The sequence below is a fragment of the Mercenaria mercenaria genome, chromosome 17 (genome assembly GCF_021730395.1).
Source record: "Mercenaria mercenaria strain notata chromosome 17, MADL_Memer_1, whole genome shotgun sequence".
NCBI lineage: Eukaryota > Metazoa > Mollusca > Bivalvia > Venerida > Veneridae > Mercenaria > Mercenaria mercenaria.
The window spans coordinates 19,761,719-19,777,515 of record NC_069377.1 but is presented as its reverse complement, the minus strand read 5'-3'; the positions used below and the strand labels follow the sequence as shown (position 1 = coordinate 19,777,515).

At 34.1% G+C, this 15,797-nt stretch overlaps 1 protein-coding gene across 6 annotated transcripts; it reads left to right on the top strand.

Annotated features, from left to right (window-relative positions):
• Nucleotides 1-6,807: 6,807 nt before the first annotated feature.
• On the top strand, nucleotides 6,808-14,975 carry LOC123537108 (ETS homologous factor-like). Of its 6 annotated transcripts, none has more exons than XM_045320675.2 (10): nucleotides 6,808-6,931; nucleotides 7,869-7,905; nucleotides 8,059-8,224; nucleotides 8,505-8,753; nucleotides 9,693-9,803; nucleotides 10,837-11,007; nucleotides 11,295-11,507; nucleotides 11,736-11,931; nucleotides 12,424-12,547; nucleotides 13,607-14,975. In XM_045320675.2, the coding sequence occupies exons 2-9, from the start codon at nucleotides 7,870-7,872 to the stop codon at nucleotides 12,527-12,529; spliced, it is 1,248 nt and encodes a 415-aa protein (XP_045176610.2). In that variant the 5' UTR covers nucleotides 6,808-6,931; nucleotide 7,869; the 3' UTR covers nucleotides 12,530-12,547; nucleotides 13,607-14,975. The 6 variants fall into 6 exon arrangements, with proteins under 6 accessions (XP_045176610.2, XP_045176608.2, XP_045176609.2 ...); XM_045320674.2 differs by lacking the exon at nucleotides 6,808-6,931 and adding an exon at nucleotides 7,476-7,651 and having other exon boundaries at nucleotides 11,295-11,462; XM_045320672.2 differs by lacking the exon at nucleotides 6,808-6,931 and adding an exon at nucleotides 7,482-7,651.
• Nucleotides 14,976-15,797: the final 822 nt, after the last annotated feature.

Here is a 15,797-nt window from a genome sequence, read left to right as displayed (position 1 = left end):
TGTTGTAGTCGTAATTTTGAAATGAAATACGGGAATTTAAAATATTTTTTCGGCTTACTACCGTTCTTTATTTAACAACTTGGCGGATACATTAAGTCCATACATGGATTTAGTTTACTTCGTTAGCCAAAATTTGGTAGTATTCCCCACCAAATTCTCACCGTATCTATTGGTTGATTAAACTGGCATTAAACTATTTATATCAATATGTTTTGCTTAGCGAACCTTTTAAATACACCTGAAGGTCAAATTCTATTGATATAGCTCACGTTTAATTATTGTAAGAGTAAAGGTGACCGTGTTAAGTTAAACCCTCTTCTTGGAAAGAATGTACAGATCAATAGCCAGCTGGTTTTCCCATGTTCCGTCGTCCAAAATATAGTACACTATCGTCGTCGAAAATATAGTACTTATCGTGATTTTTTGTCACAGTTTTTTTAAGCTTTCTACAATAGATAGTGGTTTATAAATATTATAATCTGCCTTGAGGCAGTATGCTATTTTCCTACGTTAAATTATCACTTATTTAAATTTAAATTTTACCATATAATGATATATGACAGGAGAAGTGAACCTTGTGTCAATATTTATATAGAGTTATCTTGTGATTTAATCAACTGCCTCTTTCATTGTTTAAGATCATAACAATCGTGACTATAATAAATCATATCAGTGATTGGGATCTAACAATAGAATAACTGCAATAAATGATAACAAATTTAAATTATTAATTGCTACTCCTTTAAATAGAACAACTGCATTCACAAGTTTTACTGACATGTTGTAGTTTTCTCAAAGAATATGATATTGTTGTCTATAATAGACCATGCAGAAGCATATGAGCAAACTATGAGTCTTACAAAATTTAATAATGTCACAAACAGTATAGGACCTGGAATGTCACAAGCAGTATAGGACCTGGGATGAAAAATAATATGACTGGATTGATAAAAATCCTGTTTGCATTCAAAATCAAGTCAAAATAAAAATAAAATGCACATTGCAATACAAGCCATTTTACATCCGTCTCATATACATATCTAATTGTATCTGATAAAGGCGATTTAGTCATGAATTTTCTGTTGTTGTTGTTTTTTTTTGTTTTTTTTTTGTTTTTTTTTTGTTGCCCTATTTGCATGCGCCCGTCCAATTTTGGCGTTGGCGCAAACGTTTCACGTGTGGTGCGAATAAATTTACTCCCGTCGTTTGTATTATTAAATTCATTAATGACTACTCAATATGATATTTTTCACTAATTAAACGATACATTGATATCAATGTTCCAGGAGAATCTTTCCTACATGTGAAGCAAAACTTCGATTTTTTTCTATTAAGGAACATGTATCAAAAAATGACATAGTTAGGCTGCACAATTTCAATTTTCTATTTTTTTCTTTGTAAAGTTGTTTTATTTCTTCAAAAAGTCAATCCCAATGAATTTCCATCCAATTTGCTCAAGGTATTATTTTTTCTTGGTTCACGTGGCCCAAAAAAAAACTCCGCGCAAAATTTGTGTAAGGAGCATAATTTGAGACGTATATCGTACTATTTGACAGATGAAATGAAAAAGTTATTCTATAATACATATTTAATGTCAGTATTTGATTATTGTTGTACTGTATGGTGTCAAGGAAATTAGAGTTCTTTAAAGAAAATAATGAAAATTCAAGGTAGAGCTGCAAGAATTATTTTGAATAAAACGTTCCAAACAAGAACAAAAGAATATGTTAAAAGAACTTGGGTGGATGTCATTTAATGAAAGATGTGACTTCCACATGGACTGTCTTATTTACAAAGCTTGCAACAATTTAGCACCTTTATATACCTCTGAAATTTTAACCTTTTCCAGCAATGAAACATGCAATCTAAGATCTGCTGCTCATAATGGCATAGATATACCTATAGATCTAGTATAATCTAAATAGTCAGTGTGAATGGATAGAGGTTGAATAAGAACTGCTTGATCATTGATAATTCATCCGCACTGTTCATGAATGGGACTACTTTGTAAAGCACATGAACATCTTTTGGATGTAATTTGGAATCAAATAAAGACTATATGATTGTCAGAAATACACTTAACTTTGTTAGCGGGATAAACCCGCAACCAAAAAGTATTTCTTCCAGTTGACTGCTTAAAGAATCTCTTTGTTTATATCAGCTGAATTATAACTATGCCATTATAATATAATTATGCATGTATATATCATGTCACTAATTGATTGCCTAAGTGGAAATTGTAAAAATGGATACTTACAGGCAATATCTATTTTAAGGGGTATTTGTCTAAGAATGAATGTGATATTAATCAGGTTATGTGATAGTGTATATTGTAATTGGTTGTTGCTGTTGTTTTTCAGAAGGCCACGTTTGAAATTATATTAAGATGTATCATTTGTACTTTGTACGGATCTATATCTTCATGTGCTACCTTCTATAAATAAACATGTTATTGTTATTATAAACGAAAATCCAACGCAAACTTCGCAAATCTTGCGCATGTGAATAGAGCTTCATTTTGACTGTGGCAATTTTCACTTTGCCCTATGCTTTAGGAGGCAGTAAACAGTTTTCAGCTGTTAGTGTCGAATTGGCCACTTTAATTTACAAATAAGAGGCAATTTACGGTATGAAGTGCATATTTGAACTTCAAAATAATAATAATTGTCAGAATTGAAGTTTCAGCGACTAAAATTGAGTTTCACTTATTTAAAAAAAATTAGTTGAGTAGCCTTGATCTTGATATTAAGACGTAATGACTTGCAGATGCGAATACATGCCTCCGCTGAGCTAGCTTAAAGTGGAGTTGTCATTTTAGCAGGGGCCTCAGGAAAACTGGAATAGTGAAAAAACGGTACGGATGGCACATATATTTGAGCTTATTTTCAGATTTTACAGTGTTACCAGAGTATGAAACCGTGTAGCAGTTGGGGCTATAATTTGCAGGGATTTTTCTACAGCGATTTGAAAATTGGCAAATTAGCTTTTTTCGTCATCAGTTTCCGCGACCGGGAGAGCACAAAATTCAGGTCTTGTAAACAGGAAACTAGATATTAGAGATGTATTGCAGATGGTTTGTAACGATAGACATACAGTCATGTTAATGTTCAGGTCTTGTAAACAGAAAACTAGATATTAGGGATGTATTGCAGATGGTTTGTAACGATAGACATACAGTGATGTTAATGTTGCAATATCTTTATTTCAGGTGTGTGGTTACAGACTTTTGTGTGAGGTTTTGAAAGTTGGGTAGGCGACTCTGGGCCGAGAAGCTCTGAAAACTGTTTACTGCCTCCTTTAGACGTGTGATTAGAAAAGCAAATTGGCGTCTTTCTTATCGGTGTGAATCTATTTAACTGTGACATTATCATTAGCCTCAGGTTTCACGTGTTGACTGTTCAAGTTCGAAAAATAATATATGTACAATAAAGATCACTTAGGGTCATATGAAATAAAATAAACGTTGCTTACAGCAAGGTGAGGTAATAAACCACCATCAGCTTTTTCAGCTACCTATATATAATGTTAAAGGAAACAAACAATGTCAGCTTAATTTTACGCAATAAGCAAAATAATGCTTTAGTTCGTAGTACAATTGTAATTGTATCATAACCGTTTTTCAATGCAATCTTTTAATGAATGTTCCATGTGCACCGCCGTATGAATACATCTGTGGATGTCTGTACTTATAACATATGTTAATGTTGAGTTCTGCTCAACCCGGGGCCAGAGGGCGTGAACGGTAGCTTGCATTTCCACTACCGTCCATGAACAAGCTCAAGCAAACCGAGCCTGCAACATTTTCGTTTATGTCGTGTTGGGCGACCTGTGGTTTTCCACTTTTTTTATTTTAAAAAATTACACTGAATGTCCCAAAAGTGTAAAAAACGTTACTGTCAACCATTCATTGCTTTATCTTCGAGCAGTTTTATCATGAATCCATTTTAATGATTTCGCAGTATGCAACTCCCAGTTATTCATGTATAGACTAGTGTAAACTATCCAAAAACAGTATGCAACTCACAGTTATTCATGTATAGACTAGTGTAAACTATCCAAACACAGTAAGCAACTCCCAGTTATTCATGTATAGACTAGTGTAAACTATCCAAAAACAGTATGCAACTCCCAGTTATTCATGTATAGACTAGTGTAAACTATCCAAAAACAGTATGCAACTCCCAGTTATTCATGTATAGACCAGCGTAAACTATCCAAGCACAGTATGCAACACCCAGTTATTCATGTATAGACCAGTGTAAACTATCCAAGCACAGTATGCAACTCCCAGTTATTCATGTATAGACCAGTGTAAACTATCCAAACACAGGATGCAACTCCCAGTTATTCATGTATAGACCAGTGTAAACTATCCAAAAACAATGAGTTCTGTATGTACTGTATTGTAACACGCGTTATTTAACGTTAATATAATGCGTTTTTATTACTATCTGTATCGGTATGCTTAAAAAGAAGCAGTTACCTGATAGTAATGAAAATACATTTAATCTTTAGTAATTTTACAAACAAAAAACACAGAAGGTGTATCATGAAGCAGAAGATTTATCTATCAATTAAAATGATAACGTCTGGTACCTTGTTATCATAATTATGTTCAGAAAACACCGTAAAGTAATAGTAAAACCAAACCATCGGATCAGTAGGGCGGGCAAAAGTAACGTTGGAGAAATCAAAGTTTCAAAGTTTATTTCATTTAACTCTCAGTTCGTACACATATACAAAAACGTGAGACAAATACATTCATTATAAACATGAGAAATGATACATTTGACTTTAAAGACCCAGGTGTAACGTCTGTAACGTAAACGACACTGTCGAAAAAACGTGCTCGACGTAATATATAATTAAATAGATCGTGTACTTTAGATTAAAGTTACACCAAATTAAGAACAGCTGTTGCGGCTACTGGTCTATACAGAAAGATAAAACATCCACTGTAACAGAACTCATGGACAATTATGTATTAGCTACTATTTTCATTACTTGAAAGTCTTACAAAAACCACAAATGTGACACTTCATTATAGTGTACATAGTAAAATAATAAAAGATATTTTCACTCTTTTCTTTAGACTGCTATATATTGCGTATACGCCAATACAATACTGAAATAGCGACCAGCAGATTTCAACAGCAAAAACATAGATTTATATTTCTATGGTGGCTAATAGTAATCTGTATTCACTGCTGTCAGCTTGCGATTGTGCTTCAAGCAGTCTATATTTTATTTTTGTAAACATTCAGTATCTAATAATTATTTAGGAGACTGAATCTATACTCATGCACGCATATATTTAAACGTTGTAAATTAATGAAATGACACCTGAATAACGCTATGTACAGGATAGTGCAAGCAAAAAAAATCAGAATTGTAACATTGTACATAAACGTTACAAAATCACTTTTTAAAGAGACAAGAAGTGCTAGGACAGTTGGAGCTCTGGCCTCGCCTGTGCTTGAACTATTTTGTTTTATGCCGTGTCTTTTTCTTTGAACTGTTCCGGTCCTTACTTCGAAAATACATACAAATAAAAGGCTCGGGATGCAAAATTTATATGTGTGAATGTTATGTGTACCTATATGTGTCAATGTTATATATACCTATATGTGTGAATGTTATAGATGTACCTATATGTGTGAATGTTATATGTACCTATATGTGTGAATGTTATATATACCTATATGTGTGAATGTTATATATACACCTATATGTGTGAATGTTATGTATACCTATATGTGTAAATGTTATATATACCTATATGTGTGAATGTTATAGATGTACCTATATGTGTGAATGTTATATATACCTATGTATTTTGGAACGTCATATAATATTAAGTTGCGCATCTAGTTGTTTTTATCTATACACTTTAAATAAAGATGACAAGAAGTTTGTGGTCAGAATAAACATCAATGTCAATATTTAATCAGCGATTATCTAACACAATTAAAAGTTTATCGTGCATATTTTGTAACATTATCAAGTTTTAAATCATCAGGGCCTCGTCTATTTTATATCTATTGGCATATATACCCCAATCATACGCGATCAACGTTTATCGCTGAATCGGAACCTGTAAAATGCTTTTTATTTTCAACCGATTGTGTTTATCGGGTAGACACGGGAATTTCCCTCAAATGTTTACAAAATATATCAGTCGTAGATTAAAGTTACACAGGCCAAATAAATGTAAACCTGTCACGAACTTTTTATCTAAAACAAACGGGAATATTCTTTTCTCTCGGATGTTCAGCAAAACGTGCATCTTTAATTGATGTATCGTGCTGTCAGCATCATGCACTCTTTCTTTCTTTCTCACACACATATACATTATAAATCAGCTGAGTATACACGCTGACGGTACTTTGTTACATCTGTTCGGGTTAACGCCATTTTCACTTACCCACCACACTTTTAAAATATTCGCACGTAACCGACAACTCCCCAACATGTATCAGAAGTGGAACAGGAACGACTGCGCACTTACTGTCATTTAAATCAATGCAAACATACTATAGCAATGATTGTGTTATTTTCTTAAAACGCTAAGAAGAAATACAATTATAAACGTGTGAACATTCCTGATATTTTCTACCGATCTGTACAGACCTATTTCATCTAAAATGGCTACAGACGACCTCTCCATTGATAAATTGTACTAGATAAACGTCACGATCTGATTGGCCAATCGTAACAATAGATCTTAACCTAGTTAAAATCAGGGGAATTCCCTTCTCACGACCAACGCGCTATGATTGGATGTTTGTCCGCGCACCACGTGACACGTCTATCAGGTTTATATACACTATTATGGACAAAAATTTTCATAACCATATATGAAATAAACCACAAACTAAGATAATACAGGAGCTGTTAATGTGTTAGGATTTAAATAATTTGACTGCAGCAGGTAAATGCATTGTTTATTTATCCACTAGACATATTTTACTTTAGTAAACAAATATCTGCAGTAAGTTTATATTTAACGTGACTTGCGATGCAGACCGCGTTAAGTATGACTTAATGGAATTTGAGTGATGTAATTTTTCTTAAGCAACAAATGCAATTTATTTATGGACTATTGCAATAAAAGCAAACTCGCTGAAATAAGGAGCAAAGTGTCATTCATAATTTTATACATTTTGCACGTTTTACAAAGATGCCGTTATTCAGACGTAAACGATCGGAAATGGCTCTTTAATATAATCGTCTAGATCTCGCATTAGCTGGCTACAAGTTAACATTCGACGGAAATGAATCAAAGTGTTCAAGTGTTTTTCTTTGTCAGCTCATCAAAGGATCAATAATTATAAATACAACAGGATAGTTTATGATTAAGAAATTAGCACGTATTGTTTATAAGAAGAACCTTAGACGTGCAGCCAGTACTACAGTTCACTAAGTTATTTTTTCCGTTAAATGTGACAGAAATAGTTATGCTGTTGCTGCGTTTTGAACCGTGACATCATCAGCTTTAAATTGCTGATTAACGTTCATTTTGAACGATGTTTTTTAACAAATGTGTGCGGTTACGAATACTAAATAACTTGTTACACAATCATTTAGTATTGTATCTTGACGTTCGCGGTATTATCCGCAGTATTGAAGTTACTAGCATAAATTTAGTAAGGTAGCTGTCGGCATTCTGATTGGTTAAGATGGCTGCTATGTCATCTAATTTGGTATTCTAATTAATCACGTTAAAGCGTAGCTGTCAACGCACGTTCCTCGTTATAATTGTCATCTCAATCAATTTATTCACTTAACAATTGGGCAGTATTATTGAATCATAAACTATTCAAATTAATACATTATCAAAACTAAATATTTTCTGTTCGCAATTGTAGGATGTTAGAAATGGAATCAAGGATCTCTCTGCAATCTGTAAGTAAAAAACTTCGCATATGAATAATAATCAAAATTTTCTCAAGTTAATACATTAAATTAGTCCCTTGTTGCAGTAAATATATATCTTGAAAATTCATTTTTGAAAGACTTTAATCTTGAGAAGTGACTAATTTAACGTTACCCTTGCAGCTGCCCGACTCGGATGTTTTTTCCCCTTGCTCAATTGACCATCAAGACGTGTTCATGTATGATGATGATAAACACGGTCCGAGGTGCGTAGTGGACGGCAGAGATAGTCCAACATTTCTTGATATCTCCAATAGCAAATCTACATCTTTTCCGGAGATAAAAACAGGTAGACAGACTTCATATTATTCAGTGTGTCAGAAACCTTGAAATTGAATGTAATATGATCCTTAAATAACTGAATACATTATTTCAATTTAATTTCTAACTGTAATGGACCATATTTAAAGCAGTATATTAAGTAAGTTTCTTCGGGGGTCATGGTTATCTCTACATTCAAAATCCAAATTTTGAGAAGTTGTTGCTAGAAATGTAGCGATATGATTAGAATGATCAACGGTAGCTCTGCTGAAAGTTAAAAAAGTGTATTTGATTATCAACTGTTGCAGAACCGGATACTGACACACTGATGAGCTGGACACAGAAGCATCCCGAACACTGGTCACAGAACGAAATCCTAGACTGGATATACTTTGTCGCGAGTACAATAGACGTGGACCCGACTACCATTAGAGGTGAAGGGTTCCAAAATATCACTGGACCAGAACTATGCAGAATGACACTTGATGACTTTCAAAGACGTGATCCAGTGAACGGAAGATGTTTCTTTGATATGTTTAGATCTTTACATAGAGATGGTAAGTAGAAAAACAGCTTTTATTCCAGGAGAAAGAATAACCTGCGTCACTGAATCATTGCTACAAGCAGGATAGTGGGCACATTTCGGACAAAAATAGATTTTGGAAATGTAAAACACTCGCGAGGCATTTGTTATTACAAGAATTGTGTGACAGAATGAATAAGTCTTTAAAAGTCAAAATCTACTTCGTTACGAACAAGTCTCTTATAGTCGTCAAAGATTTTATTTATTCAAAAAGTGGAACATATTAAACTAAAATGTTAAGTGTATTGTATAGCGTGTGTAGGCCTAATAACTTGGGGTTTGAATTTATAAAGCTTATAACAATTATATGCCTGATATACACTGAACATAAAACATTTGATGCAAAATCTCATCATTTTAATGCTGAAGCGCAAATATGCGAACTACTAGATAATGAACTGTTCCTGATGCTCAGTATGTCAGAACTAATAATTAGTGTGTCAGAACTTGATATTCAATGTGTTTGAACTTGATATTCAGTGTGTCTGAACTTGATGTCCAGTATGTCTGAACTTGATGACTTTGCGGTATAAAAAAATATGTCTCCATCTAGTTCACCACAAAAGAATTAAAACCCCATCTAGAAACTTATAGCAGTTCAAAATGAATCATAAATCTAATTCTGGACTTTATGAAAGTAACACATATTGTAATATGAATGGCTTTACTCAATACAAATCTTAATAGTTGTTAAAGTTGACTAAATTATGGCTACGCTTTGAGAGAACTCTGGTTGCTATTCTGTCCCTGCTTTCAGTGTCCCAAACAAGTAAAATTTTCTTGAGTGAAAATAAGCAGTGTCACTCATCAGCTGTATGACAATGTACCTGCACGAAAATATCTCACTGTCTAAATCGCACACACTTTTCATGCTGGTTTTCTATTTCTGAAGGATATATGTTTCTGGTTTCAGCATTCTTCATTGAACCAGCGGACTGCGACTTTGCACCGCCTTCTGTAGCAACTTCTAATCAACATCCGGATGTCAAACAGGAAGCTAAGTTGACTTCATGTCCATATTCCAGTAAGTACACTACGCATGCGCACATCACAGTTCATTAATCACATTTTAACCATGAATTATTCATGAAATAATTCATGAAATGCACCAGAAGAGCCAAAAGTAAGTTTTATTTGAAATGAATTGTTACTATGACAACATTAACAAGCAAACCTTGTTACTAGTAATCACTAGGAATACAGGTACATGTAGCTGAAATAAAAAGTAGTTCTTACATTTGGCTCTGTTGGTTTACTAGTGTTTTATTCATATACCATAACACCTATTTTATTCATTAACCATAACAAGTCGCACATTTCTGTGTATTATCTGCATGCTCTGTCTTAGCTCTCCTACCTCGGGATGGAAACAATAGCTTCTGAAATGCAGACGAGAGGTAGTAGGGTTAAGTATATATACATGTATACGTTTGCTAGATATTTGCATAGAAGTCCAACATGCGCCCTCCTAACATTTATTACAATATCGCTAACAAACTCTTTACTGCTAACAATTCTCACTCAAACTGAATATCACTAGTAACAAATTGTAGTGCAGTAGAACTATAAAACATTTGTTTCTTAATTCTTTGCTTCCTCTGGCTTTTATTATGGTCATCTCATCATCAAACTGCTGCTACTGATCATGATCTTCTCTCAAGTGTTTTCGCGTCAAGTTGATTTGGAGAACATTTTGAACCATTGTTTGCAGCATAATTGGTGCATTTAGCACCAGTATTTAGATTGATATCAACTACTTGCGAACTCTTTTTACACCGAATGTACAGCGACAAGGACTTGTAAAGTCAGATTTCAAATAGGGCAAAATAAATGATTTTTGCTAAAGACTATCCAATGGAAGAGACACTTAACCATATACACGTTGTTACCGGATCACACAAGTTCCAGGTGTTATGCTAGGATTGTATCGTTGGTAACTTCCGCAGTATACTGTTATATAACTCCATGCCAAAGCTAGATAATGATGAAACTGTCCGACTTACTTAGCGCAAGGAGAGATGGCTTGTTTCTGACCAGAATATCCGGTATATTTTCAGAAGCGCAAGAAGAGAATTTTGTAACTACTGTACAAGGTAATGAGCTACAGGTGCTACTCGGTAACGACTGGTACGATATTGATACATGTGTCGAGATAACTGATGAAGCCCTTGAGAAAATCTCCCGCCAAATTTTCCCGCATCCATCCGATATGGGATATGGCAGCTCCGGTAAAGTTTTGGACTTCTATGCAAATTATTGTCACGTGTTAATTGATTTAAATCATCAAATATTAATTGCTTTTGTAAATTCATCAATATTTTATATGTGTTGTCAAGTTAGTAATTGTATGAAGTGTTTTGTTGTAAATTGATACTTGCACACGACACTGTAAAATGCTTCATCACCGCTTATACAACACAGAGGTAGTCGTAATAAGACTGTATTATTGATTATTAAACACGGAGGTACTGTTATTGATGAATGTTGGTATTCATAAGCTAAGGCTTTATTACAGATTCAGAATCCATCAGCGATGCCTCTGAAAACACTTTAGACATATATTCGAGGTTACATGGGCGGACAGACTCTACCGGATCTGATGCAATGTCTGATGACGATTATGTCCCTTATCCAGAACCACAAAAAAAGAAGCCGGGTAACAAAAGGAAAGTGACAAAACCTGGTGAGCAGCAGAAACCACAAAATCGTGGCAGGAAACCGGGCCAAAGTAAGCCTCGTTCCGGCCAAAGTAGTTTGTAAACTTTCCTAAAGGAATTTATCTACACAATGTATACAGTTACATTAAGTTTAAAAAAGCTTATTCATGTTGAACAGTAATATTTAGATATAAATCTTGTCTGTACATACTTTTATTTGAATAGTAGAATATCATGTATTTGTAAAATGGCATGTTCTTACTGCATATAGTTTAGAATTTTTATTTCCTATCTTATAGTTTCCAAAGGAAATCATCTCTGGGAATTTATCCGTGATTTGCTCAAAGATCCAAAATCTAATCCACATCTTCTACGCTGGGAGGAACAGGAGACTGGCGTCTTCCGGTTTGTCCAAAGCGAGGCTGTAGCTCAAATGTGGGGGAGGAAGAAAAATAATCCAGGAATGACTTACGAGAAACTGAGCAGAGCAATGAGGTATGTCTCGTCTGCTGCTTGTTGTCATAGAAACTGTACAGATTACAAGATGTGGTTGGCTTTAATTTGTACATTGTCAGTTATTTATAAACTTTGTGTTGGAAATGACTTGGACCGAGATGGTCTTTTTTATGGCATTTAAGACACTCTCAGTATTGAATTAAAGCCAAACCAAATCTTAAAGTGGTGCAAACTTGTGTTATTGTTGTTTTGTTTTAGTTTTCTTCTGCATGCGCCATTAAGTGGTCATACATGTTTCTGTTAAGAGGTTGCATGGGCTAGGTCTAAATAGCATTTTATTATTGACATACGGATGTTAGGGTTTTGGGTTTAATTAGCAGTAATTAGCATGTAAAACAAACATTACATTGTGTTGACAAGATAACGACATTTCAGGAGGTTAAGGAGATGTATTAGATTTGAAACGTTGTAGGGAAAAAGTTCGTTTATTGCTTTATCATTGACTTTATGATACGATCTTGATTTTACTAGGTTTTGCCGGACAGCTGGCTACTTTGCAGAAGTGCCAAAAACGGGCAAATTTCCAAAGAAATTGTGTTTCCGTTTTGGCGAGAAAGCTTTCGGCTGGAAGGACTAAAAGCACGGGATGCTTTAGGTTAATATTCAGCACCAAAATGTAGTCTGCTTTTCCTCTGCCTACTAACCTATCTATACAATAGGCGACACAAGAACGCTGTAAAATAGTTCAGCATTCTTTAAACTTGGTGCATTTTTTATACTCTAAATTATTTGCAGAATTTCGTTTTTATTTCACAGTAATTAGAAGATTTTCAGATATTGGCATTTTAGACAGAGTTATAATATGTGCACCAGGGCCTATGGTTACTATAGAAATGCTTACCTAGTTGATATTTTATTGTATGCTTTTACCTTGTATCCTCTGCTGTGTGTGTTTTCTCCACTACATGTTGTCACTTTCATTATCTTAAACCTTCATCATTTTATTTTATTCTAACTGGCTTTGTTTTTTTCTTTTAAATGCTTTTATTTTCTTCTCTTTTAATTAATGCTCGCTGAATTTTCTGAACGAATGTGAGTACAAGTGAAAATGGAGAAAAAAAACTGTTCACTGACTTGGTGGCCAGAACACGATGAAAAAGTGGTGCAAATTAATATGGTGAAAGATCGGGTTGTGAATTTTTGGGAGTGGGGTATGTCTTTAGTGAAAGAGAAAAATATGCTAGTTGAGTTTGAGTTGTAATTGTGTGTACTTCACACCATTCTACTGTATACTCCTTTTCATTAGCAGATATGAAATTATCGAAATTAGCGAGTGTTAGCTTAGTGCGAGTGTTAGATAACAAAAACCTTACCCTCTGTGATCCCACTGACTTTTAATACCCTTTGTAGCCCCACTAATTGTACCCTCCATCTGTCTCATATAGCAGATTCTTCTGTAACTAACTAGTTTTAGACTTTTACATTTAATTTAAGAAAATTCTAAGTTAGTAAATTAAAAATGTAAATGGTATACGCAATACAATTTGTAAATATTAAAAAAATCTGATTTAAAGAATGCGCGAAGGAGTTCATATATATAGACTCGTACTAACTGCATGATTTGGCCGTGGTGTTAGTTTTCTAGTTGGACATCTGTTTTAATATTTACTCTTCACCAGAATTATGTATTTAATTTCTAATTACTTATTTATAGGTATTATTACAAGCGAGGAATCCTGGATAGAGTTGATGGCAGACGACTTGTGTACAAGTTTGGTGTCAACTCCCACGGTTGGAAGTAATGTTATAACCAAATATATCTAAGATCTCTCACGTCGTATAGAACTCCACAGACAATTCGTTACCCATAGCAACTAACAGTTCAAAGGAAAGCTCAAAACGAAGATTCTTTTGGGTCAACGACCAAAGTAGAACTGGCGGCAAATAATCATAGCGAAGGAGATATTGAGAGGTGAAGAACTATGACGCATCATGTAACACTTTTATCGTTCATTGTAAAAACTGCGTCATAAATCCGCTACATATGTGATTTTATTAAAAGTGCTTATAACATTCATGTTCATTTTAGTATTATCATGAAGACATATTATATCATGAAAGCCATACATCTGTTCATAAAGAAAACGTTAAATTAATAGTCATTCATTCATTCGCACGAAATTGGAATAAAATTCCTCCATTATTTCGAATCTCTCTTTTGTAATTTTAATTTCAAATCTTCAAGACTGTTGTTATGGCAGTGTTTGCTGTCACGAAACTGGCTTAAGAACAGATCTCCGTGCTTAGAAAAGAAGAACGCTCAAAGTGTTCTTAAACTTTTTTTGGTGTACATACTTGTTCAAATTGATATTTTATTGTAGATAGTACGCTGTAGCATTTCCTACTAAATATTAATATATAAGTCAAAGATAATATATTGTAATATTGAGTGAGGTCTGTGATCCAGTGATAAGTTTATGCCAGTTTGGCTCCAACTCCAAAATATGTACTTGGGTGGGTGTGGGAAGGATGTTTAAAGAAGATCTGTTTTCTAAGTTCAAATTTGTTGAATGTTTTTTTTAATATATGTACCATTGAAAAAGTTTATTTGGATCCATTTTATTGCTTTTATTCGAATCAAGTTTAAATTATATATACATATGGGTTTATCTTGGGCATTTACCAAGAGCTACTTCGACAAGGGGCGGCTGTATCCTTCAAAACTGGGGCTTGACAAGGGGCGAGGCTATGATTCAACACTGGGACTTAAAGAGGGGCGGGTCTATGATTCAACACTTTGGCTCTAAATTGGGACTGGATCATTACATCGAACAGTAAATGAATTTTGAGCGGAATCTGTTATGTTGTCTGTACTAATAGGGAACAAGATAATACGAAACTATAATCCAGATTCGCCCTAATTGTATAACGATGCCTTCGGGATAGTGCAATATTAGATTGAGTAAGTTCAATTTTATGTTATGAATTTAATTACAAAAATGTATTATTAATTTTGTCTTGTAATCGTAAATGTTTATATTTTTGTACGTAAATTTGTGAAAAATAAAATTGTTTAAAATCCAGTCTTTTTTGCTTACTTTACTAATTCATTTTAACTGGACAGCAACGGCAGCTTGAAATGTATATACATATATGAATTAGTTTCGAGCATTCTTCCTCAAAATAGCCAGTGACTGGCGACAAATATGATGGTGTGACCTTGATCCAAGAGGTGTTCGGAGCCAAACGCCTGACATATTGCTTGATTTTAATTATCAAGCTGCCTTTATAAACTACTGTCCTTGCCATCAACTACTGTCCTTGCCTTTATGTTGCAGCAACACTATCAAAGTTGGATATTGCAATGTATTTTTAAAATGTTTACGTTGAGAATAACAACACATGAAACAATGGCCTTCTACAAGTTAGAGTGACGACAAAATGTGAAAACATCCGAGTATGGTTACTTCCGATGTAGCACTCGACACAGTGCAGCTCCACATTACGTCCGGTCATAACAAACGTCTATAGGAAAGTCTGTAGCCCACTGAACTTGTAATATGCGTATCCTGGTATAAACTGGAAAAAAACACCTGCGATTCACTTGATACAATTCAAAGTGTGTATAATCGACCCCATAAGACTCGACCTTTTTAACAAAATTAGAAGGAGCTATAAAAAATTCTATCATGCATGTGGTAGTTAAACAGATAATGATTGTTAGGAATTTAAAGTATTAAAAATAAAAGAGTGAATGATACCCGACATTCTGACTTTTTTTTTAAGTACGCAGCTCATGATCATATCTATGCAGTTTGTACTTTGACTGATAATAAAGGTAAATATCGCCTACTTTCTGACATAACGTCCAAATATATCTTTTTCTCCAACATGCACGGTACGAA